At 39.5% G+C, this 26,344-nt stretch overlaps 1 protein-coding gene across 1 annotated transcript; it reads left to right on the top strand.

Moving 5' to 3' along the window:
• The first annotated feature begins 3,542 nt into the window (after nucleotides 1-3,542).
• On the top strand, nucleotides 3,543-25,769 carry LOC146387494 (protein SSUH2 homolog). The gene is made up of 12 exons (XM_084929141.1): nucleotides 3,543-3,701; nucleotides 8,757-8,837; nucleotides 8,913-8,988; nucleotides 9,072-9,201; nucleotides 9,881-9,941; nucleotides 10,778-10,899; nucleotides 11,885-11,947; nucleotides 12,037-12,116; nucleotides 13,824-13,916; nucleotides 14,077-14,182; nucleotides 14,683-14,790; nucleotides 23,646-25,769. Exons 1-12 carry the CDS (start codon nucleotides 3,689-3,691, stop codon nucleotides 23,784-23,786), a joined length of 1,074 nt encoding a protein of 357 aa, XP_084785267.1. The 5' UTR covers nucleotides 3,543-3,688; the 3' UTR covers nucleotides 23,787-25,769.
• The last annotated feature ends 575 nt before the right edge of the window (nucleotides 25,770-26,344 follow it).

Genomic DNA, 26,344 nt, shown 5'->3' with positions numbered 1-26,344 from the left:
ACCACAGGTATCTGGTGTCCTGCAAGTTTTAGTGAGTCCTTGATCCAACACAGCTGATTTAAAGGCTAAATTACCTCCTCAACATGTGTTGAAGTTCTCCAGAGGTCTGGTAATGAACTAATCATTTGATTCAGGTGTGTTGACCCAGGGTGAGATCTAAAACCTGCAGGACACTGACCCTCGAGGCCTGGAGTTCGACACCCCTGCTGTAGACTGACAAATGCACACAGCTGAAAGCAATTAAACATGTACTCATTCTTCTCTTTTTTTTAACATCAGTCTTCCTTTTTCCATATATCATGATGATTTCATTTATTAGGGTAAGAAAAGCAAACCATACCTGTGTTAAAAAAAATAACAGTATCTAGTATTCTGTTCAACATTTTCTTAAAATAAAAATAAATAAATAAAATAAAAAATAAAAACACTATACTGTGGAGGTATCAAAGGATGACACGAGAGATCCCAATATTTTACTCCAATTTTAATCTCGGCTTCTCACAACTGAACACTCAAAATGCCAAAAACCTAACCCTCTCACTTCCGAGCCATCACACATTTCTTGACACGGTAGAGCCGTTTGTGTATCGCAACCAATTTAACGCAGCGCTTGTTTTTCTGTGCCTAAAAACTGCGTCATATTGAAAAATTTATTAAAAATCATGCTTGACAATTGACATGACTTTCTCAGTGGATTCCTCTTTTTTGGAAACTTGGGCTAAATTTGTGTGCATGTGTTTATCTCATTCCACTGCATAAATCTAGAGAAGAATATTTCTGGTCAAATTCAACATGCTCAATGGAATATAACATTACATAAAAATTAAAAATCATATGTGATCGTTGACATGAAATTGTCAGTTGAATACTCCTCTGGGTTACCTTCTCTACACGTGTGCCAACTTTCATCACAAAATGCTGCAAGATTCCAGCGAACATTTCTACTCAAATTCAACAAGGTTATTTTAATCAACAACAAAAATTACAAAATAAAATCATTTTTGATAGTTGACAGGAAATTCTCCACAAATTCTTCTTTCCTGCAACTCACACTACATGTCTGCAATGTTTCACCTCCAGCCACTGCAACTTTTTTTTTTTTTTTTTTTTGCCTTTATTGGGCAAAAAGGCAAAAACCACTCTCCTTGGTGGTGTTGAGCCCCCCCAATACTGGAAGTCTGGATTGGCTGTCTGTTTAAAAAGTCCTAAACCCTGATCCTATCAGTCAGTGCAGAGCTTAGATGAAGCCGATGTGTGAGGGGACTTGCCCAGTTGTAACTGCCTCAAAAGCCCAATAGGGCTACTTCCTCTGATACACACCAAAGTGTGAGTAGACTTGCAGGCCCAGCAGCTCCCCTGTAGCTCAGTGCACTTGGTAACTAATGGAGCTAAATTTAGCGCCTTGGACAACTGAGCCCTAAGAATCTTTTAGTTTTAAAGGGTTGTAGTAGCCAGTAAGAACACGTCACACATTTTTATGGTTTTATAACATTAGAATCCTTCTATTTTACAATTTCTTCGTGAATTTGGGGTATTGTGATTCATTGTTTTTTTGAGCATGATAGTTTCCTTTAGGGTTTATTATAGCCTCTGTCTCTGCTTATATTGGAGTGTTTATTTATGTCAGGGGTGGGAGAACTCCAGGCCTCAAGGGCCAGTGTCCTGCAGGTTTTAAATGTCTCCTTGATCCAACACAACTGATTTAAATGGCTAAGTTACTTCCTAAACATGTCTTGAAGTTCTCCAGAGGACTTGTAATGAAATAATCATTTGATTCAGGTGTGTTGACCCAGTGTCATATCTAAAACCTGCAGGACATCAGCCCTTGAGGCCTGGAGTTCCCCACCCCTGGTTTATGTAATACATAATGCAACAACAGGAACACTGAAGCTCATCGCATTGATCAAGCAGGACTCATGATCTTCACCAGCAGCTCCCTCACAGGGAAATCTTCAGCACTCCTCCGTAGGCCCGCCCCAGGAGATGGATAAACCCAGCATTTCATGAACACTGTGATGAGACCTTTGGTTTGTGTAATGTTATAAATACTCGGATACTCCCCAGAGGCTCCAGGCTTTTACATAAAGATATTATATTCCGTCCTGTAGAAAGTTATATATTTAAAAATATATGATCCTCTCTGGTTACTCTGGTATGAATAACTCTGAATCACTTTATGGTAAATAACACACCATCTGCAAAAACTGAAAGAATTCCAGATCACAAGTTTGTAGTTCGACATACAAGTGGTGACCTTTGACCTTCATCAGGTTTTATTTAATCATGTCAGAGAAAATCAAATATGCTCTTCATGCAGCTGAGTACATCAAGTGTTTAAAACTGAAGCTGTGCAGGTCTGAGATCAGCAGCTCTCTGAAACACCAAACAGGTCCTGTTAATGCTGATATATATAGTGACACAGTTACAGGGGTGAGTAATCCTTTTTTGGCTTTAACTTTATAAAACAGCTGCAGCTTTCACTGACAGCTCATGTGGAACTTTAACCTTTGTACTGTTTTCATCAGTTAATTTTGCAGTTAACATGTGAACATGCTGGATGATCTGTCTGCTGTCACTGGTTGGTGCTGAGGTCTGAATCTGAGGGCAGCTCCTGTAATCACAACGAGAACAGAATCATCACAAACTGATATATAAAGTTTATTTCTCAAAGTTCTTCACAGGAGCTGAAGCAGAATGCATGTTGCATTTACAGTATAATGCTTGTAATAAAAGTACAGTAACGGTAATTAGTGACTGAGCAACCTGGGGCGTTTCTCTTGATTTCTTTAGTCAGGGTATATTCATTCACCTGCACGGATTAGCTAAACGAACTTTTCAAAACAAGTTTCCCCGACAACCGAGTGCTCATCTTAGCTAGCTAGGTCTCAGGACCTAGCTAAGGACGGTAGTTATGGATTAGCTTATAAACACGTTTAACTTACCGAAAAAGTGCAGCGGGGCCTCGGGTCCTTTTGTCGGGTAGTCCAGTTTACTGAAGAACACCTCAGGCTGTCCATGGCGTTATTTTTGTGCCACTGTTCTGAGCGCACGTAAAAAACAATTGCAGGCGCTTAATTTTTTTTTTTTTTACGTGCGCTCAGAATGGTGGCAGAAAAATAACGCCATAGCTGTCTGGTTAAAACAGTCGGTCGTGGTTTTGTAACGTAAACGCTGGCCCTCTCTCCTACGCTCTATCTGCTATTCCCGAACAGAGATATGCAAGTCTCTCCGTGACTGCAGCTGCCAGTCAAAGCTGTTATAATGACGTTACGCCCCAATTTAACATCACCGCGGTAGGAATTTGAATCAAGCTTATGGGAAAGGAGACCCCTTGGACATAAATCAGCGTGATGAGAACTATTGATAACAAAAGAAAGAATCTTTGGAAAAAATGTATCTGAGGAGAATTGATTTATTTTAATCTGACCTCAGTCCCATCGGCTAACATGGAGGAGGCGGGGTTTATGACCCATACTGCAGCCAGACACCAGGGGGCGTTAGAGACGTTTTGGCTTCATGTTTTGGGCGTCGTCCATGTTTTCTACGACTAGATCCGCTATCCGTGCTCATTGCGCGCTCCCGACGGAGGGGAAACGGGGGATAACTACTAAAACTTAAATGCGCCTCAGAGAGATTATAATGGATCAATAAAAATCAGCTGATATCAGTGTGATTGATCTGCAGCAGAATGAACAGCGCAGGTAAGAATTGAAACACAGGACGGCAGACTTTAGGAACTATCACGAAACCGACCACCAAACGCCTCCGGGCCATTAAAGGCGCAAGCGCGGGGCTCCGCTTCTGATAGTCCACCTTCGTAAATGTGTTTCGATTACTCTTGAAATTTCTTAGTCCAACGTGTGCATTTTTTCTCTATTTGCTTACAGTTGTGCAGGATAAAAAAGTACTTTTGTGAAAGAAAAATACTTTGACAGAACTGAAACGCTGTTTCTTCTATAAACACATTCAGTGCGAGAAGATTAAGAAGTCAGAATCACGTTAAACCTCAGCATTCACTAAACTGAATATATTTGCTGCTTTAATCTATTTCTGTTTTTTTGTTTTTTTTTAAAGGAGTTTCAGTTGTTTTCTTTTTCGGACAGTAAACTCCAGATGAAACTCATTAACCCATCTGAACCTTATTTCCTGAAGAATTTAATGCAGATGTTCGCCTTTGTAGTAGCGACAGAAATTAAGTGAAATTGAAAAAAATAAAATAAAAAATCCGAATTAACAGGAACTTTGTTTTGTACATAGTGCAATTTGGGCAATAAGCAACCAGATTTTTTTGTTTACATTTTTACAATCAAGTTGTTTCACTAATTTCAGTTTTTTGTGTCTGATTTTTTTTTTTCTTCAACTACTGAGCCCAGTCCTTCCTCGGTAATTGCTCGGGTGTCAGGTTAACATACTCATTCTTTTTTGAGATGCTAGAACAGCTGCAAGAGTAGTACAGAGAAAACTCCACAATCAGATGACCTCCCAGGAGCATGCACTGGGCTCAGGGAGGGGACACTGGAGGACACTGGGGTGGGAAAACAGACACTCCGACAAATGACATAGGAAGCCAGAGATAATATATACACTGATGGGTGATAAGGGAAGTGGAAACACATAGTTACATAGCAGGAACAAATTAGAACAAAACGGGATGCAAAGCTGGACACGGTGCACATGAAACAACGATTAACTAAATAAAACACGCAAGCTTGACATTGGCATAGAGATAAGCACACCCAGGAACACACGACAGGCTGAAGAGACAAGGATGAAACAAAGAGAAGAACATGGGAAGAAGTAAGGGAGACAAAAAAAAAGACACAACTAAGACGCAGAGCGAGAGAAAGGGAGACACAGAGACAGATATCAGTGATTTTGAATTTAAAAATGTGGTAGCTTATTGTAAACAAAATGGAAGTGGAGGGAAAATCTTGTGTGGCTCTCTGGTTTGCTGGTTTAAAGTCATTAGTTTAATTGTCATGAAAGGTCATGAGTAAAAACAAGAACCTGTGGTGGGGTTTCGGTTGCCTTTTTTCACCTTTCTTTTCAAGCCCCCCCCCCAAAAAAAGGTGGTTACAGCACACCAAGTAAAAATCAAATTTTCATTAAAATGCCATTTTTGTACAGCAGAGAGACAAAGGGAGACTTCATAGTACAGTACCGCAGTGTGTATTTTCACTGTACTCATACAAAAGATATAACCAGTGTTGGGTAAGTTACTTTAAATTAGTAACTTAGGTACATTACTAGTTACTTCTATCAAAAGTAACTCAGTTACTTCAAGTATGTCTGTGAAGGTTCTCAGTCATCCAGGTCATCGTAGTCAAAGGAGCTTGCAAAGAAAAGCGTCTGGACTTCTTTAAGTTACTTGAAGACGTTTCACCTCTCATCTGAGAAGCTTCTTCAGTTCTAAGGTCAAATGGTGGAGAGTCCCAGATATAAACCTAGTGGGAGTATCCCCCCACAGAGGGACAAAAGGACCCCCTGATGATCCTCTAATCGCCTGAGCCAAGGTGTGAAACTGGGTGTGGGTCCCAATCAGCCAGAGTTTCGGGTGTGTTCATTGTGAAACCTGGCCCCACCTTATCATGCGAATTCCTGAGGTCAGATGGCCCAGGATGTGAGTGGGCGTTAAGGCGTCTGGGAAGGGATCTCAAAACTGGATTATAGATGGCAGAGAGTTGGTGTCGTAAACCACCGCCTCTGTTCAAAGATGGTCGCTCACAGTGGACATAGATGGCTTCTTTCACTCCTCTTTCAAACCATCTGTCCTCTCTGTCCAAAATGTGAACATTGGCATCCTCGAAAGAGGGTCCTTTATCCTTAAGATGCAGATGGACTGCTGAGTCTTGTCCTGTGGAGGTGGCTCTTCTGTGTTGTGCCATGCGCTTGTGAAGTGGCTGTTTGGTCTCTCCAATGTAGAGGTCTGGGCATTCCTCGCTGCACTGTACAGCATACACCACATTGTTAAGTCTGTGTTTTGGCGTTTTGTCTTTCGGGTGAACCAGTTTTTGTCTGAGCGTGTTGCTGGGTCTGAAATGCACCGGGATGTCATGCTTGGAGAAAACTCTCCTAAGTTTTTCTGATACACCGGCTACATAGGGGATGACAATGTTGTTGCGTCTGTCCTTCTTATCCTCCCTCGCTGGTGTCTGGTCTTCTTTTCTGTGCCTCTTACTTACTGTGCCAGTTACTTCAAGTTACTCGTTACTTTCAGAGTAACTAGTTACTAGGGAAAGTAACTTTGGTTTTACTCAGAATTCTCTTGTTAATGTGTTGCTTCCGTAGCTGGATACCCAGCCAGACTGCCAGTCTTCTAGCTTGCTTACTTGCCACAAGTGCACTGTGCCACCTACCAATAGAAAGGAAAAAAATAATGTGCACACTTCCACGAGAGAAATCCCATGCCTGGACCGTCGTTGACCGCCGCCATGATTCTAGCCTGCTTTTTGCATCCAACACAAAAACTGCAGTCGTGGTGCTTTCAATTGTACTCAGAACTCAGAAATTCTGCCTTCTGAATAGGAAGATGTAGGTAACACCAGACTGCAGCTGAGCTGCATACAGGGCTGGACTGGGACAAAAAAAAAATCGTCCCGGGGAATTTGACTAGAGACCGGCCCACCATTATAGGAAAAATCATAAAGCCTTTGAATGAAAACAAACACTGTTGTGACAGTGATGTACACTGTTCTGATGGTATATATGTGTCAATCTATCAATCGTTTGTTGTAAGACTCAGATAATTATTTTTTTAAAAGTGAGACATTTTAAATGAGAATAAAGTATTTCCTTGTGCCCCCCTTTCCCTTTTAATGCCCTACCTGGCCCCCTGGCAACACTTTGCTAGACCCGCCCCTGCACAGTTACCAGCTGTCAGCTACTTAGAAAAGGATCCTGGTGTTATTTGTCTCTCAGAAACAGTTCATAGCTTCCCTTCAACTCATTCATGTCACCTAAAAGGTAAACCTGTTTCTCCATCACAGCTCTGATGATTCAGTAAGGACATCTCCTGGTTTCATCTGCATGTTTCCCTCTCACCACATATCCAAACCGATATCATGACCAGCAGGTTTACAGCTGTGGCTCCAGCAAACATCAGCTGATAGTAGAAAGTAATATTAAATAAATTCTAACAACAGCTGATCAAGCTTAAACGTGCTGCTGTTGTTTAGCGCGACATCCACTGGTTTCCTCTTTCTGGCGCAAAGTGGGCGATAAATAAACAAGAGAGAAAAGCCGATCAGCTGATCATTGATCAGTTTCATGATTGAAGTAGAAACAGGCGAGGGAGGGGGAGAATGAGAGGAGAAGAGGCAGCTGTGCAGCGTAAACACAGAATAACTCCAGCTTTGTGTCTTTTTCATTGTAGCTGAAGTCCGGGACAAAATGTTCCTTTTCAGCTCAATACGAAACCCGTAATATTTTCTCTGAATACGAGGCGATTCTGTTTTTTACGGGACAGTTGGCAACTCTAATAATTAACCTTATGAACAAAATAAAGTTCAACATCAGTAACATAGCACCCACCCAGCTGTATAGAAACTCCGTCATGCTAGCTAGCACGCAGTACGAAAAAGTCAGCATAACGAAAATAAACTCCACCTAAACTTGATTTATATCTGACTCAGATACACTGCAGGTCATAACTTCTTACCTGAAGTTCAGTTCACCTGATACTCGGACCGGCGGCCGCTTCGGGTCTCTCCTCTTGCCTCCCTTTTCCTTCATCCACCTGCTGGCCTCCACCACTTGCTAATGTTATTGAATCTGTGGAAGCTCCGCGATAGCCACCACACGAAGTAACGAATAACGAGCCTATTTAAATCCCAGTAACGGGTAACGCGTTCCTGGTTTTGGCATAATAACTAGTTACCGTGCTCGTTACCACAATAATAACGTAGTTACTGTAACGCGTTACTTAATAACGCGTTAGTCCCAACACTGGATATAACTGACCAATAAACGCTCTGCATGCCTCTAAATTGCGAAGCACATGTGGGTGCAGTTGTGTCCTGGGCACTGTATTCATGGTAAATGGTAAATAGGCTGGTTCCTTGCGCTTTTCTACTCTACCTGAGCACTTTGTAAAGCTTTCCTCATTCACCCATTCACATCCCGAGGTGCTTTCTATCTAACATTTACACATGTTCATGCTCCAGTGGATACATCGGACAGCAACTTGGGTTTAGTAGCCCAAGGATATTTGGCATGAGCACCGGAGCTTGAATCACTGATCGAATCACCAACCTTCCGATTAGTCTATGACATGCTCTACCTCATGAGCCACCACTATATTCATCAGGTATTCATGAGACTTCGAGGTCCTAACATCCTATCATAACTGGATAAAAAGGTGCTGGTTGATAAGCCAGGCCACAACATCTATACCAGTTAACTTTCTCTCCCTAAACCTATTCTGTCTTACCTTTCTTTAGCTGTTGAGAAGAAACCACACCACACTACCACAAAGATATTACGTGCTAATTAATAAGCTCCTTGGAAATATATATTTTTTTAACTTTGAATAGATTTGGAATAGCTGTTTCCCTTTCAGTATTTATCCCAAGCTAACCAGCCACCAACTAGAGAGTGGAATCAGTTTCTTGGCAAGACAAAATGTCAGACCTCCTAAGCTGCCTGGTCAGAGCTTTGGTTTGCACCAAAAAGTAAACATGGAAAGCTGGAGACATGACTAGTTTTAATTTCACCCAGAAGATTGGTTTGAATTTTTTGTTTCTTGTTTTTTGTTCCAGCTATGTACCCACCTGTCATGGCACCCCAAGCCAACATGTTTGGCAATGTCCCCGGCTATGAAGGCACTGTGCCAGGAGGAGGTAAGAAAAGCCCGGTTCACATAATTCCTCACATTAATGCTGTTGCTGGTACTTGAAAATTTGTCATTGATGCAGGAGGTTTCCTGCCTCCTCCCATGCCCATGGAGCCAGTAGCCCCACCCCAACCTGCCCCTGAAAATCCTGAATGGAGGTACGACATATTACCTGTGTTTCTGAGCTGCTCACCAACCAGTAGAATATTCTGGTTTAACACAGAGTTTATGTGTTTTGTAGCATCCCCTCTCTTTCTGAGGATGAGGCTCGTAAGGCATTCAAGGAATTTGTGTCGTCTCATTGCTGCTACAGTGACGCTCCGGTCACTCAGGGAGTCATCACCTCCATGGAGCCATTCAACACATTTAGGGTGATTAAATGTTCCCTTTTTATAATGCTGTCAGCATCAGTGATGCTGCGGACTGAGTTACCTCCATATCTGCCTTTACTATCTTGATCAGTCTACTAAAGAGGTCTGGTTTGAACTGCTTTTATTCAGTTTAAATGTTTTTTCCAAATATTTGACCAAAGGACATAATTGAATGATAATGAACTGTTGAAAAATTAACATGTGTAATGATTTTTTTTCTCAGAAACCTGAGGGCTTTAAGTAAGTGTCCAAACCTACTGAAGCAGTAGTTTGCCAACCCCATGGCAGCAAGTAATTGTGCAGTTTTGTGGGTTTGACAGTTTATTTCATTACAAATCTTCAGGGCTGTTGCAAGTGGTCAAAAACTACACTGTAGATTAGTCTTACAGCAGGATTTGTTATGCAGTAATGCACACCACGCTGTTACTAGTAAGCTAACATCATTTATTTCTACCTACAGTTTTATGCTAACGACAACCATTCATAATATTTTTTGTTATAAAATATTTTCACCCTAACTTGTTTCCCTCTTGTTTTTTTTTAATCTACATGTGCATTAATACAACTTCATCCTGATCCAGAAACACACTGAAGGCTCACAAAGTTCGTTGTACGTTGACAGGGGAATCTTATCATCACATCCAGTTTCTCTTGGTAAAGTCAGTTTTCTGTTCCTTAGTACCGTTTAGAGACGTTCACTGAGTCCAGGTCAACTGAGTGGGCCCAGAAACCATATGAAGGTAAAAACACATTTTCATTTTACTCAGTCCAGAACAATTTACAGGCAGTCGAGAAACGGGTAAAAAAAATCCCTGAACTAAAAAGGAAACATGGGGAAAATCACAGCTAGTGGACGACTCAATAATAAATACACAAGATAATGAGGGAAGAGGAAACGAGAGGGGGATACAAAAACAAACTAATTACAGAAAACTGAACAAGGGAAAGAAACTAAATACCACAACTGTTCCACTATGGGGAACAGATACATGAATATAATTCCAAACAATACCAAGATTTACTAAAAAAACTCAGTCACTTTCTAACAGACCCAGGACCATAACAGAAACTACATGGAAAAATGCCACTGCAAGATTTCCAGTGTTGAATTGACACTAGAAAGTGTCTATATAGGTCCACTCTTTTGAGTGTTCAGTGAACATTTTTGACAGTGTGATAGTTTTAACAGTAACCTAGTCAGTTTTAAAGGTTAGCAATGACTAACACTGAGCAGTGCTGATTTTCCAACACTGGAAAATAACTCAAAATGCTAGTAATAGTCCAGTGTTAGGAAATCAGCACTGCTCAACGTCATTGTTAATCTTTAAAACTGACTAGGTTACTGTTAAAAATATAACACTGTCAAAAATGTTTAACACTCAAAAGAGTGGACCTATATAGACACTTTCTAGTGTCAATTCAACACTGGAGAAACACACTTGCTTCTGCTTTCATTACAACGAATTCCTCTTTTGGTCATCGTTGCCTAATCCTACTCGCAATGGAGTAACTTACCTAAACATCAGTTTGTTTGTTTTTTACTGTCACTTGCTGTGAGCTCTTGTGTAATTAATAGGTGAGCCTGCTGACTTTTACACCCAACCTGCTCCACAACCATGGGAGGTCCAGGCCACGCCCCCCAATCTCTTCAGTGACCATAAAGTGAAGATCCGGGTGCCATTCACATCCTCTGTCAAGGTGACTGAATAACAGAAGCTCTCTATCAAAGTGCTGGTTTTAGCTTTAAGAGGGCTGACACAACTTTCATTATGTAAATCAAATCCCCCCCCATCACTGAACATGTATTAAGTACCACAGTAGCTTTGAAAACGTTTTTAAGGTCTAAGGAATAGATTTCAGTGGTCCTTACATGAACTTAAGGAATTATCATGCTCCAAAGGTTTCATTGGGTTGCTAGTTGTCCATGGGATTTTTCTAGAGCTTTTTTTTTTTTTTAATGCATTGAGCTGGCTCAAGTAATGGTTGGATATATAGGCACAGTAAAGCTGGCAGGGAACCTTGAAAAGATGTCAGCAGCCCTTTGTGAATTAAAGCTGTCAAATCTGAAGATGTTCCATGGGTTTGACAGGGTCTTGAAAGGACCGGAGGTTGTTTCTTGGGTTACCGATGGTGTTCAAGGGTTCTCAATACAGCAGTTCTTCAAGACATTTCAGTAGTGTCATGATTGTATGTGAAAATGACCCAAATGCAGAGTCAAAGGTGAGGATTAATAAACAATCCTTTTTTTTTCGGCAGTGTAGAACCCCAAGGCTAAATCAACAGAACAACAATGTGTGTTAGGGATCATTGTCCTGTTGGAGCACTCAGCATTTCAATCATGTAGCTGTTGTTTTGAGATGAATTTGAAGAATTTGCTACCTCCACCATCTTTAACAGCTGGTACATTTAGGTTTGAATGCCTCACCTTTACGAATCCAAACATACGTCTTGTCATTGTGGCCACATAGCTCTTTTTCTTTTCTCATTTGACTATAAAAAACTTTTTCTGAGCATATGCAAACTCCTACCACAACTTTATTTGCAGTTTTGATTTAGCTTGATCTCTGATTAGAAGTTAAACTGTTAACATGGAATGTGTGTGAAGGTTCTAAGGAGAAGTGTCTGTCAGTGTGACAATAATCTTATTATTAACTTTTTTGTGTGTATGTGTGTGTGTTTTTAGGAATGCAACACCTGCCATGCAACAGGTATAGAGCAATGCACTGAGTGCAATGGATGTGGAAAAGTAAGAAAATTCTCAACAATGCATAATAATTGCTGACAGGAGAAATCTGGTGGTAATGTTAAAAAAAATGCTTATTTGTGTCTTTGTAGAAAGCTTGCTGGGTGTGTGATGGCACTGGAGTGAAGTTGGATGCGGCCTGCAGTCACTGCAATGGCACAGGCAAAGAAAGGTACTACTTTTTTCAGAACAAAACTATGCATACAACATTACCATAAATAAAAAGGCAATTATTACTTCAGAATATGAGTACATGTTTTTAGAGCAAATCAATCCAATGCAGTAAACTGGAGACTTTTTTTAAAAAGGGACCAAAACAGCCAGGTTTTCTGTTTATGCATGCAAACCATTAATAATATATCTAGTTAGCCTTTCATTCATTCATTAGCCATTCAAGTGCAATCATTTCAAGACTTCCATTCTTTTTTCTTCTCTTTTTAAAATTTAGGTGATATAAATAACTGTGACTATAGATAACTCAGGGATGATGAGTTTCTGTTAAGGTTGAGCCATATCTTCCTATCTGCAATAATAAGTGTATAAATTTATACGTGATTAAGAAAGCAAGAATATCAATATCAATGATACTACGTGGCCTAGCGTACTCCACAACAAGATAATTCCAGACATGTCTGAGAGTGAGAGCAGTGTGTCAGCCTCAAATGATGACTTCATACCTAAAAAGGGAGCTACAAGAGGGCAGACCAACAGCAAAGCACCACACTTTTCAAAATATTCAAGAAAACTGTTCCTGCTAAAAGTGGAAACAAGATGTTTGTTGAGTACAACAAGCAATAAAACCAAAAGAACCAACAACTGACTTTTTGATATCTAGCACTACAGACTTGCCTGATGAATACATGAGCAGAGATAGTCGCACCACAATCATCTCCTCTATCTGCTTCCCGCAATAACTCAATTTTGATTTAAAAAAAATAAATAAATCTTTTTATTTTATTTTAAAAGATGTGAAGGATAGAATCTGTTAAATTATGTTCTGGAGGATGTGAAGATAAGCAGCAATATTAACAGAATAAGCATACACATACTCACAAAATAATAAATGAAATACAGAAATATTAGAATTTAAAAAAATAAATAAATAAATAAATCTGATCTAAGGAAACAAGAATGGTCCAAACCTTCCCAGCCAGGTAAATCCAGGTAAATCTAGAAAAGCACCTCCCAAAGATGATTTTAGATTATTACAAAGCTGATTTCAATTCACATTTAAAAACTCTTATTCGATTCAGGCTTGGCTTTAGGAACAGTTGAGTCTTGAAGAAATGAGTTTTGGAATAAGAATTATTTGGATGATGTATGTTCATGGATGTATGATTCAAGACTGATGTTTGCTGATGACAGCTTATCGATACAAATGACGATGCAGAGGTGATTGACATCCTCTGTGACAATGCCTGCATTGCCAGGCCTCTAAATCAACACCACAAAGCATCGGCGGCTGCTTTTCATCTCAATGGTGCCCCAATTAAGCAGTGAATTTAAACGCATCGATTTGATAGTTCAAAAATCAGATCACAGATTACATCCACAGCAGAATGGGCCAAGCGAAGAAGAAGCAGCCTAACATTAGTATGAAGACCGCCTCCAAAACCTGGACCTTGCTGAAATAAAACCTTGATAGGCCCGTTTGTTGAAATGCAATATGGAATTTCCATATGTGGTCACACCTGAAACAAAAACATTGAGACTGCTGCCAGCGAAAACCAACTGTTGGTGATCGAATACAGCAAAGCAGCATACTGGTTATGTGGTCAACCACCTAGAACAACCACCAGCTAGGGCCTAAAGAAGATATTGATGTGACCACAAAAATAAAAACAAAAGGTTAATGTGTCACGTCTATGTTTGTGTTTAGTTGTAGTAAGTGTAATGGCAGAGGGAAAAAGGAGTGTCAAACCTGTAAAGGAAAACGCCAACTGCTGACCTACATCGAGCTCAAAGTGGAGTGGTGAGTACAAGTACTGAGCTGTTCCAACATTGCTTTAATTCAGCAATACTGGATTGCTGAATTATGTTTCTTAATTAACCTTGAAGAAACATCTTCAAGGTTTCTTGAAGATGTTGTGATTTGGTACATATATATGAATATAGTTATTGTGTGTATTTAGGAAAAACAATGTGGAAGACCACGTGGTGGAGCATAACTCTGGTTTAAAGACTGATAAGCTGTGCTCAGTGAATGGGAAGGAGCTGTTCAAGAACAGCCAGAACTTGGTATGCACACACACACACACACACTCATGTGTGTGTGTATTTATATCCTTGTGGAGACATCTCATTGACACAATGCTTTCCCTAGCCGCTTACCCTAACCCTAACCTAATTGTAACCCTGACACTAAAACCACATTTTGAGTCTCAAAAATGCCTTCAAACGAGGGCTGTATAGTATAGTAAACTACCAGTTTTTGGTCCCCATGAAAACCACAGACACACACAGCTAATGTAGCTTCACACTTTTCAGTTCAGTAATTTCATACCAAAATATACACAATAAACTACATCACAGTAATTTCTACACAATCGTTTAGAATGCTGTATTCCAAATTTCGCATTTTAAAGATGAACTAATCTTCATAAGTAAAACATAATGCCACAGCAGGAGCTCACTTCAGCCAGATGTAGTTTAGGTAAACATAAACGTAAGAAGTAATAGACATTGCTGGGGTTAGCTGTGTGTATATTGCATGTTAATTTCTCTCTTTTATCCCTCAGGTTTACCCGCTGTTTGGGTTTCCAAACCCAGGAGTCTCTCAGGCCTCTGACCGTCTGATCAAAGAACATCAAACGAAGTATGGCCAAACCTCCAGGATTCTGCAGCAGGTAGGCCGACACACAACTCAAGAGACAAATAAAAGGTCTATTCTAGTGTGCCTGTGTTGCTCTGCAATTTTGCCACCAAAATGCTTGTTGGTGGGGGAGTTTCTCTCTTTATGTTGATTCATACACTTCCAGTCAGTTGCAACAAAACATGAACTACACAATTCTGGAAGTAACCAGAAATGTGTAGAAGAAACTAAAGCACCAAATGGGCCAATCACAGTGTCATGAGTGTGATGAGACGCATACATTTACAATTCCAGGAAAGTTTCTGGTGTAATTTACAATGTGGGGTTTCAGAGGGGTTGGTTCTTATGACACAAGTAACGTTTTCAAAGACCTTCAGAGTGCAATGTTTAATTAAAATGAAATATTCCAAAGTTAAAACAATACTATGTAAAGTATCAGCGAGATTTTGTGAAAATAGTCCACGTGTCATAAGGAGATATACAGTTTGATGGCCACATGTAGTGTTCTGTGGTGCGTCGTGACTGAAGGAGTCTTGAAATGAATGAATACATTTTTGAGAACACACTAATAAAAAAAAAACCCTCGACCTTGCAAAAGACAACTAGTCACTATTTCTGAACAGTATATAGTTATCCACCTACCCAAAGGAATTGTTTGTCTGTTAGCAGTGTAGTGTTAACAATTTTCAAGATATCATTTTCAAATTTTGTGTGATAGTAGATGCCAAGGACAGCTCGAGCTGATTTAATTTTGGTGAAAATCAGGTCGAGGGTCAGATAAAATATGTAAATCAGCAAGAGCATATATAACCCACCCAAGTTTTTATGGATTCAATTCAATTTTATTTATATAGCGCCAAATCACAACAAAAGTCGCCTCAAGGCGCTTCATAGATACAGAGAAAAACCCAACAATCATATGACCCCCTATGAGCAAGCACTTTGGCGACAGTGGGAAGGAAAAACTCCCTTTTAACAGGAAGAAACCTCCGGCAGAACCAGGCTCAGGGAGGGGCGGCCATCTGCTGCGACCGGCTGGGGTGAGAGAAGGAAGACAGGATAAAAGACATGCTGTGGAAGAGAGACAGAGGTTAATAACAGATATGATTCAATGCAGAGAGGTCTATTAATACATAGTGAGTGAGAAAGGTGACTGGAAAGGAAAAACTCAATGCATCTTGGGAATCCCCCGGCAGCCTATGTCTATTGCAGCATAACTAAGGGAGGATTCAGGGTCACCTGGTCCAGCCCTAACTATATGCTTTAGCAAAAAGGAAAGTTTTAAGCCTAATCTTAAAAGTAGAGATAGTTTCTGTCTCCCGAATCCAAACTGGAAGCTGGTTCCACAGAAGAGGGGCCTGAAAACTGAAGGCTCTGCCTCCCATTCTACTTTTAAATACTCTAGGAACAACAAGTAGGCCTGCAGAGCGAGAGCGAAGTGCTCTAATAGGGTGATATGGTACTACAAGGTCATTAAGATAAGATGGGGCCTGATTATTTAAGACCTTGTATGTGAGGAGCAGGATTTTGAATTCAATTCTGGATTTAACAGGAAGCCAATGAAGGGAAGCCAAAACAGGAGAAATATGCTCTCTCCTTCTAGTCCCTGTCAGTACTCTTGCTGCAGCATTTTGGATTAGCTGAAGGCTTTTCAGTGAGTTTTTTGGACATCCTAATAATAATGAATTACAGTAGTCCAGCCTGGAAGTAATAAATGCATGAACTAGTTTTTCAGCGTCACTCTGAGACAGGATATTTCTAATTTTAGAGATGTTGCGCAAATGGAAGAAAGCAGTCTTACATATTTGTTTAATATGTGCGTTGAAGGACATGTCCTGGTCAAAAATGACTCCAAGGTTCCTCACAGCGTTACTGGAGGCCAAGGTAATGCCATCCAGAGTATGAATCTGGTTAGATACCATATTTCTAAGATTTTCAGGGCCGAGTACAATAACCTCAGTTTTATCTGAATTAAGAAGCAGAAAGTTAGCGGCCATCCAGGTCTTTATGTCTTTAAGACATTCCTGCAGTTTAACTAATTGGTGTGTGTTATCTGGCTTCATGGACAGATAGAGCTGGGTGTCATCTGCATAGCAGTGAAAATGTATGCTATGTCTTCTAATGATGCTGCCTAAGGGAAGCATGTATAATGTAAACAGAATTGGTCCTAGCACTGAACCCTGTGGAACTCCATAATTAACCTCAGTGTGTGAAGAGGACTCTCCATTTACATGCACAAATTGGAGTCTATTAGATAAATATGATACAAACCACTGCAGTGCAGTACCTGTAATACCTACAGCATGTTCTAATCGCTCTAATAGGATATTATGGTCAACAGTATCGAACGCTGCACTGAGGTCTAGCAGGACAAGCACAGAGATGAGTCCACTGTCAGAGGCCATAAGATCATTTGTAACCTTCACTAAAGCTGTTTCTGTGCTGTGATGAGCTCTGAAACCTGACTGAAACTCTTCAAATAAACCATTCCTCTGCAGATGATCTGTTAGCTGTTTGACAACTACTCTTTCAAGGATTTTTGATATGAAAGGAAGGTTGGAGATTGGCCTATAATTAGCTAAGACTGCTGGGTCTAGAGATGGCTTTTTGAGTAAAGGTTTAACCACAGCCAGCTTGAAGGCCTGTGGTACATAGCCGACCATTAGAGATAGGTTGATCATATTTAAGATCGAAGAATTAATCAATGGCAGGACTTCTTTGAGCAGTTTTGTAGGAATGGGGTCTAAAAGACACGTTGATGGTTTGGAGGAAGTAATTATTGAAGTTAACTCAGAAAGATCAATTGGAGAAAAAGAGTCTAACTTAACATCAATGGTACTAAGAGTAGCTGTAGATAATATTACATCTGTGGGATGATTACTGGTAATTTTTTCTCTAATGATAAAAATTTTATTTGTGAAGAAGTTCATGAAGTCATTACTAGTTAACGTTAAAGGGATGGTTGGCTCAACAGAGCTCTGACTCTTTGTCAGCCTGGCTACAGTGCTGAAGAGAAACCTGGGGTTGTTCTTATTTTCTTCAATCAGTGATGAATAGTAAGATGTTCTGGCTTTGCGGAGGGCTTTCTTATAAAGCAGCAAACTATTTCTCCAGGCTAAATGATGATCCTCTAAATTTGTGACACGCCATTTCCTCTCCAGATTACGAGTCATCTGCTTTAGGGTACGTGTTTGAGAATTATACCACGGAGTCAGGTACTTCTGATTAGAGACCTTAGTTTTCACTGGAGCTACAGTATCCAGAGTCGTACGTAGTGAGGAGGTGAAATTATTAACAAGATAATCAACCTCTGTTGGGGTAGCGTTCAGATAGCTGCTCTGCTCTGTGTTGGTACAGGGCATTGAAGATGATAACAGTGGGTGGATTATATTCTTAAACTTAGTTACAGCGCTTTCAGAAAGACATCTACTTTGATAAAATCTACTCTCCACCGCTGTGTAATCAATTATTGTAAATGTAAATGTTATCAGGAAATGATCAGACAGGAGAGGGTTTTCAGGAAACACTGTTAAATGTTCAGTTTCTATGCCATATGTTAAAACAAGATCTAGAGTGTGATTAAAGTGGTGGGTGGGTTCTTTTACATTTTGAGAGAAGCCAATTGAGTCTAATAACAGACTAAATGCCATGTTGAGGCTGTCATTTTTAGCATCTACATGGATGTTAAAATCACCCACAATAATTATTTTATTTGAGCTCAGAACTAAATTAGATATAAAGTCTGGATCATCTTCAAACTTCACAATAATATAAAAGGCTTTGGGGGGGACACGAGTATCTTGGTTGACTAAACATTTGGCCTTGACCTTTATTGTTAGCACCCAATGTCAAAGTTGATCTTGAAAAACGATTTCAAAAAACCATATCAAGTAATACATCAGAGGTTGGAAACAACTGTGCAATACATGTTTAAATGTTTATCCCACATAAGACTAAGAAAATGATTTTGCTAAATATATGCATGTTTTGCCTCTTAGTATATTTTAACTTAGTCTTTCAGACTCTTCCGGGGCAATAGGTCTCAACGTGGTTGGTAGTTAAAGTAGGTCTTGAAAATGAAAAGTATATACATATTTTTTAAAAAAACAACAACAAAAAAACAAATAAAGAGTACAATTTACAAAGAACGTAAATTCAAGGATTTTGTTCTATTTAAGCTAGACTGTCTACTGGGGATGGACCGATCCGATATTACATATTGATAATAAAAAAATTTAATCAATCCATTAAATATCACGAAAGTGCCTCAAAAAAAACTTGCGCCATGGCGTAACTCAACTCATAACCTTAGCACGTCGGAGCAGTATGCGTCACGTGATAGAGCGGCTGTGGCGTGCGAGACCTCTCGGTGGTCTGGTTGAGCACTTGGAGCCTCGCTACCAAACCGGCATTTCATCTCCGAGAAAGTTATCCCAGAGAGAAGAAGTGTGTAAGTTAATCTCTGAATGTTTGTAAAGCATTCCCACGTTGAGCATAACAACCGATATATGGAGCGACTGCCTCTTCTCTCTCCCTCCCTCTCCTGTTGCTACTTCAATCATGAAACTGATCAATGATCGGCTGATCGGCTTTTCTGTTGCAAGACCCGTCTCCCTTGTTTGTTTTTGGCCCACTTTGCACCAGAAAGAGGAAACCAGCGGATAAACAAGAGCAGCACGTTTGAGCTTATAAGCTGTTGTTAGAATTTGTTAATATTACTTTTTGATGCATTCTCAATCATCCAGGAAAGTAAATCTCCAAAAGTTGATTCTGTTCATCTGGACGTAGCATGTTGTGGGAGAAACGTTTCGTCACTCATCCAAGTGACTTCTTCAGTCTCAGCTGACTGCAGGTTTCCCCAATCTTATAAACAGCATATTTGCATAATGACTGAAACTGCAGTGGGCTGGTTTGACTCTCATCATCCACTGGAGCACAAACTGGGTGTCATTAGGACGCTACAACACAGAGCGAACACCATCCCCACTGACACAGCAGCCAGGGAGGCAGAAGAACAGCACATCAAGAAGGCTCTGAGTAAATGTGGTTATCCCAGCTGGACTTTTGTCAAAGCTGGAAAGGCACCTAACGAAAGCTCCAGCCGATCCAGGAGAGAAGGACAACCGTTGCCCAAGCAAAAACCTGTAGTGATCCCATATGTGTCAGGAGTATCGGAGCAGTTGAGACGCATTTTTTCTAAACACCGGGTCTCTGTGGCTTTTAAACCCCAAAACACGCTGCGCCAAAAACTGGTCCACCCCAAAGATCGGGTCCCCCGACACAAACAGAGTAACATAGTGTATGCTGTTAAGTGCCAGGATTTATACATCGAGGAAACCAAACAACCTCTGGCGAAGCGGATGACACAACACAGAAGAGCTACCTCGTCAGGCCAGGACTCTGCAGTCTATTTACACCTACAGGCCAGTGGACACTCTTTCAAGGATAAGGATGTACACATCATGGACAGGGAGGAACGCTGGTTTGAGCGCGGAGTCAAGGAGGCCATTTACGTGAAAAGGGAAAGACCATCTCTGAATCGAGGAGGGGGCCTAAGGGTCCATCTGTCACCATCTTACAATGCTGTGATTGCAGCCATTCCCCAACTCTCTGTGAATGGTACTCATGGCCATTGATCAGTGGTCTTTGATCAGTGAGTTTTGGTCAGTGGTTGTTGATCAATGGTTATGAGAATTTACATAATTAAGATTAAGGAACTGACCTCCCAGCCCATTGTTCCTTCAGTGGGCTGGTTTCAGTCATTATGCAAATGTACTGTTTATAAGATTGGGGAAACCTGCAGTCAGCTGAGACTGAAGAAGTCACTTGGATGAGTGACGAAACGTTTCTCCCACAAAACGCTACGTCCAGATGAACAGAATCAACTTATGGAGATTAATATTACTTTCTACACCAGGATCCTTTTCTACGTAGCTGACGGCTGGTAACTGTGCAGGGGCAGGTCTAGCAAAGTTTAGCCAGGGGGCAGGTAGGGCATTAACAGGGAAAAGGGGGCACAAAGACATACTTTTCCATCTTATTCTCATTTAAAATGTCTAGCTTTTAATAAATAATTATCTGAATCTTACACCCAAAGTTTTCATCTGATGTAAAATGTATAGAAATCCATTATTGTATATAGGAACTATTAGGTCAAATTTATAACCTAGTAAGCTACAGTACTTTTTCCTTTGGAAAGGTACCATCTGTGCAGTCTGCAATTCTGTTGAAGAAAGATGTTGAATCTATTTAATTATTGTAGAAAAATAATTGATTTCTGTGCATTTTGTTTTTATTTATTTTTTTACACGTGCATTAAATTAAAGTTAATTACGTCGATTAAGCATCACGAGGCGGAGGGTGGGGGTGGTTCCCTATTTTTTTTGCTGGGAGTTTGCAACCCTATTAGTTAGGTTGCTTAATATTTCCACTAAGTACTCTTTAAAATACCAGAATAGGGAGGATGGTGTAGGTTTAAGTTTATTAGATTGATCAGTATTGCTGAACTAGTGATGTGCGGATGATCCTGAAATATCGATTCCTCCGATACATAATCATTTATGTTCTAGAATCAATTCTCACATTAAAATATCGATATTTTAGTAATTTAGGGTAAATTTGTAGTTTATCATTAACAGGAACACGGTGGAAAGAAACTATAACATTCAGATTGTCTACATTCAAAGGAACTACTTCCTCTTCCGCCTTTCATAGTCATGTGCGAAATACGGCTGTATAAATGTCTCGCAGCCCCTTGGCGTGCGCACTCACAACAATGGCTGAGCGTAATTGTGCGGACGTATTTTACCTCCACAAACAGCTGAGACGTGGTTTGCGATACATGTGGCAAAAAAGTGAGGTGTTGTGGCCATACTTGCCAACCCTGAGACCTCAGAATTAGGGAGACATTCAAAGGGCTGTTTTGGGGTGATAAATACATTTTACAGTGTTTATGTATCGGATAAAATACGTTAAATGTCACCTTTATTATTGGCCGGCCCAGAAACAGCGAGGGTGTCCAAATTCAGAGGCTGCTTCCACCTGAGGACCCGGCCTTCGCGGTCTAAAGAAAGCCGGGTAGTACGGCACGAGCTCCCTCAGTGGAGTGAAACTCTGCCGTCTGGCGCTGGCATAAACTCTCGACCGTCTCACACTTTAATTAGTTTTCTGTTTAACGTTTATTCAGCTGTGTGAAAACCCCGGAGGAACCCTCCCGAGGGATTAATAAAGTTTAATTTAATTTAATCTAATCTAATAACTTTAATCTCAGCCAAACTGATTTACTCACGAACAAATAAAACACTGAAAAAGCCAAACAATAACATTTTTAAGTTATCAAAGTGACTTATATATCATGTTTAACCCGAGTAGTGAAAGACCGCGGGGGGTTTGAAGACGATGTGTCGGTCAGCTCAGGTATTTGAAGTTTACACAGCTACATTCTCACCTGAAAACATGTTAAAAGTTTTTTTTGCGACCCAGAAAGAGAAATAAGAGTTTCCATTGTTGGAAACTGGAATTGGCTGGGCCGCGCTATAAATTCTGCGATATGGTTTTTCAATTTTGTTGTCCGGGTGGAAAATCAGGAGAAATTCGGGAGAATGGTGGCTCCGGGAGATTTTCGGAAGGGGCGGTGAAATTCGAGATTCTCCCGGAAAAATCGGGAGGGTTGGCATGTATGGTTGTGGCAACATCACTAACCTTGTCAAACACATCAGAGTAAATCATATCACAGAATATGACGAGCGTATGTTGAGGCGAACTGAAGAGGAGGAGAGGGACAGGTGACGTCTCTCACGGAGTCCTTTAGTGCTGCAGGCAGGCAAGGTGTTCAAATAGCACACAACTTCAGTTTTTTTATTTCTATATGATGAACTCTGCATTATTAAGTGATAAGAACAAGTAATCTGATGTCCTGTAATCATTATGACGCTATAATTTGAGATACAATAAATAAAACAAGTTTTTGTACAAAGTATCGGTATCGGATCAGTATCGTCGATACCACCCTGAAAATTACTTGGTATCGGATTGGAAAGGAAATCAGTGGTATCGCACATCACTATGCTGAACTATGAAATATTTTGGGTGCAGTGTATTTTTTGCATACAGGTATAACAGAATAGCTTTAGTTTTTTTTTGTTTAAACTTGAGTATGAACTTATACAAAATGCAGCAAAATATTTAAAAAACAGTTTTATTGATTAAAAAATACACTATATCGGATTCATATTGGTATCGGCAGATATCCAAATTTATGATATTGGTATCAGATATAAAAAAGTGGTATCGTGCCATCTTTACTATCTGCTGATGTTTTTGTGGTACAGCTTGTGATATTTGCTCAATTAAACATGAAAGTTAAATGGAAATAATCACAAAAAATGAAGAAAATCATAATCATTTAATGTTAAAAAGGATTCAGTTTTATTTTAGCATTGTTGTGAAAGATAACTATATACTATTTAGAAATTGTCACTTTCTGTCTTTTGAAATGGGAAGTTTTTTTTATTAGTTTGCTTTCATATATAGGACTTTGTAGTAGTCCTGCACTTTTTTCAGATTTTAAATATTTAGATATTTATTTTTACATATTTGAACATATTTTAAAAACATATTTTAAAATTTTAGGCTTTTATCTTTAATAGTCTTTGAGATAGTCATGTTCAATCATTGCCACAAATTTCAGCTTGTGACAAATGAGTCACAGCAATCATTATTAATGTTTAATAATGATCTACCATTTAATGTTTATGCGAATCAGAGACGGTCAAGACGTACGACAGAATGATGCTGATGTGTTTCCTTTCCTCCAGCTTTTAGTCTATGCTAAGCTAAGCTAATGCTTTCCTACTCAAGCTGACACGCACCTCTATCTCTCTCTTTCAGAGGCAGACGGTCGAGCTGATCCCCATCACCAGGGTGAACTACAAGTGGAAAGACAACACCCACGCCTACTATGTGTACGGCAACGAACACAAAGTCAATGCTGACGACTATCCAGCAACCTGCTGCTGCGTCATCCTGTAGACTGTTCTCTTCTTTTAACATCAGCACATTAAATGTTTATTAAAATAATTGTTTTCATTTGATTTATGAAAGCCAAAACAGCATCCCACATCATACCAAAGTAAACATAGTGGTGGGAGTGAATTAAATTAAGGATTTGAAGTAGCTTAGTCAAAGTCCAGACTGAAATTCATTTCAGATGCTTTGGCATAGTCTTAAATATGCCAAAATCACGAGTTAGAATCTCAGTGGTCAGGGGTCACGCTTTCTGAAAATCTTTGTCTACAGTCGCCAGTATTTTAGCATGCCATGTCCCCCTCTGGACTTTTTTATTCTTTTCTTTTTCATGTTTATTGAAGCATATCATACAGTGTCTGTTGCATTTGCTAAACATCCTACATCTGTAAAGGAACGAGGATCAATATAAAGGTTAATTATTGCTTAGCTCTAAGTCTCCATGAAAAGCTTCTATATTTGCTTTTTTATTCACGTGTTTTTCTGACAGTCTGTCCTGTATTTAAATGCATTCTGGGAGAAGGAAGGAAGGAAAAGGGCTCAGTTCATATGGCCTGAAGCGAGTTGGTGACTGAATGATATATTAGTAGCTCGACTCCGTTTTCCGCTCACCTCACTTTAGCAGACCAATATGGGGTCCGCACTACAGCTACGCCAATCCGTCTATCAATCTGCCACAGTGTCTTATTCATCTACTGTGAAAAAGACAATGAGATACTTGAACTCCTCCACTTAAGGCAGCAACCCTGAGTTCACCATGCACTCCTTCCTTCTATAAAAAATATCTGATGTGAATTTTGGGGGGGTTGTAGGTGCACCTTATCAGCATTTGAAATTTGTAAAATATGAAAGATTTCAAACATTACAGTTTTATAATCAACTGTAATCAGTTAATTAAATGATTGAATGTCTCCATAACTATTTTCCAGGTGCACATCTGACAATAGGAGTCACAGTAAGACCCCTCACATCTTTAGCTTACATAATTGCAACCATAGACTGTATATAAAAGCTCATGCTAAATAGCTTTTTAAACTCTTCCAGTTGCTAAATGTAGTCCAGATGTAAAGACATGTATAAGAAAATGCCCATTAGCTGCCTTTCTCTGTCAGCTCAGTAGACTTTTATGATGAAGTTAAGTTTAAGTTGCTAATCTCTGGTCTTACTGAGTACAGCATGATGTTGCATTGGTAATTATAGACACCACTACCGTCAGAAAGGAGGATAAAACACGATATACCTCAAGCCAGTATGTGATGCGTCTCCTTTTTCACATCAGGTATTAAAGCACCAAGACAGCAGCAGTCATAATCATCAACTTAAGGCTTTGAGTCTTCACATTGGAACTTCACTAATCAATGCAGAACATTGACTATATCCATCTATTATATATCGTATGTCTGCAAAAACTAAAGAAATACACAAAACCACACAACCCTTTAGACTGCCTTTCTTCAAGACTGCAAAAATCCTGTAGGAGGCAGTGTCCGACTCAGAGGGTCTGCTCTCTGCTGGCTGTTACTTATCTATGATATTCAGGATGAAATTATTTCTGTTTAAAATAGTCTACTGTTAATGTTTAATCAGTCATAAAAATATTTTTATGTGCATTTATTTTTTTATGTGCATTTACTTAAATATGTATTCTGTTAACCATTTGAAGATTTTAGTTTTGTTTTTAGTTAAACAGGTAACAGTTCTTATTTTGATAATATAACCACCAACTTTTCTGTTTTATAATTTTGTTTCTTCTGAATGTAACCCCTAATGCCAGATTGTTCTAGAAAAATATGCATTTAAAATATGGACATAACCATTTACTAAGTGGAATGCTCTTTTATCTGCATAGCCTGCCTTACCTTCATACAGGTACATTTTAGCTCATAACCTGGTGGGCCTGATCATGTTATTACATGTTATGATCTGTTATTACTGTGGTTTATTAATGGTATGTTAGTCCTTAAACTGAAAAATAAACTCTGAGACTCATCTGCTTCTTTCCCATATTTCCACCAAGCTGGGGATGCATAAAAATGATGATAAACAGAAAGAAGTGAAGATTTTGTAATATCTGCAGTAATCAGAGTACTTAACAGTTCAAGTCTTTGCAGACGGTTCCGTTAGGGAGCAAGAAAAAAGGGGAGGCAGGTATATATGCCTTACACATATATTGTGTGTAAAGAAGAATATAAATTATGTTTTGGTGATGCTCTGAAATTCACCTCCAAACCCCTCAATGGAACGCATTATTAAAGGGTAAAATTAAACATTTCAGTGACATTTGTTTGTCTAGCTGACATATTTAATGACATCAGTTAGGCATTTGTCTGTATGCAGACAGTAAATATGGAGAGTACCATCTAGAAACATCTAGATTTAACTATCTGATGTTTTTGTGATACAACTTGTATTTTTGCTCAGTCTAGCATGGAACTTGAACTCATTTTTGTGACTTAGAATTTTCTTGTTGACACACACCTATATATACATATTGTTTTTATATGTAGTTTTTGGCCTTCTGTACTGCTAATTGTCACCAATGAATTGTATTTTAGATAACGGTA

The sequence above is a fragment of the Perissodus microlepis genome, chromosome 5, assembly GCF_051167445.1.
Source record: "Perissodus microlepis isolate ML-2025 ecotype Zambia chromosome 5, ASM5116744v1, whole genome shotgun sequence".
NCBI classification, from domain to species: Eukaryota; Metazoa; Chordata; class Actinopteri; order Cichliformes; family Cichlidae; genus Perissodus; species Perissodus microlepis.
This window is presented reverse-complemented; position numbering and strand designations above follow the sequence as displayed.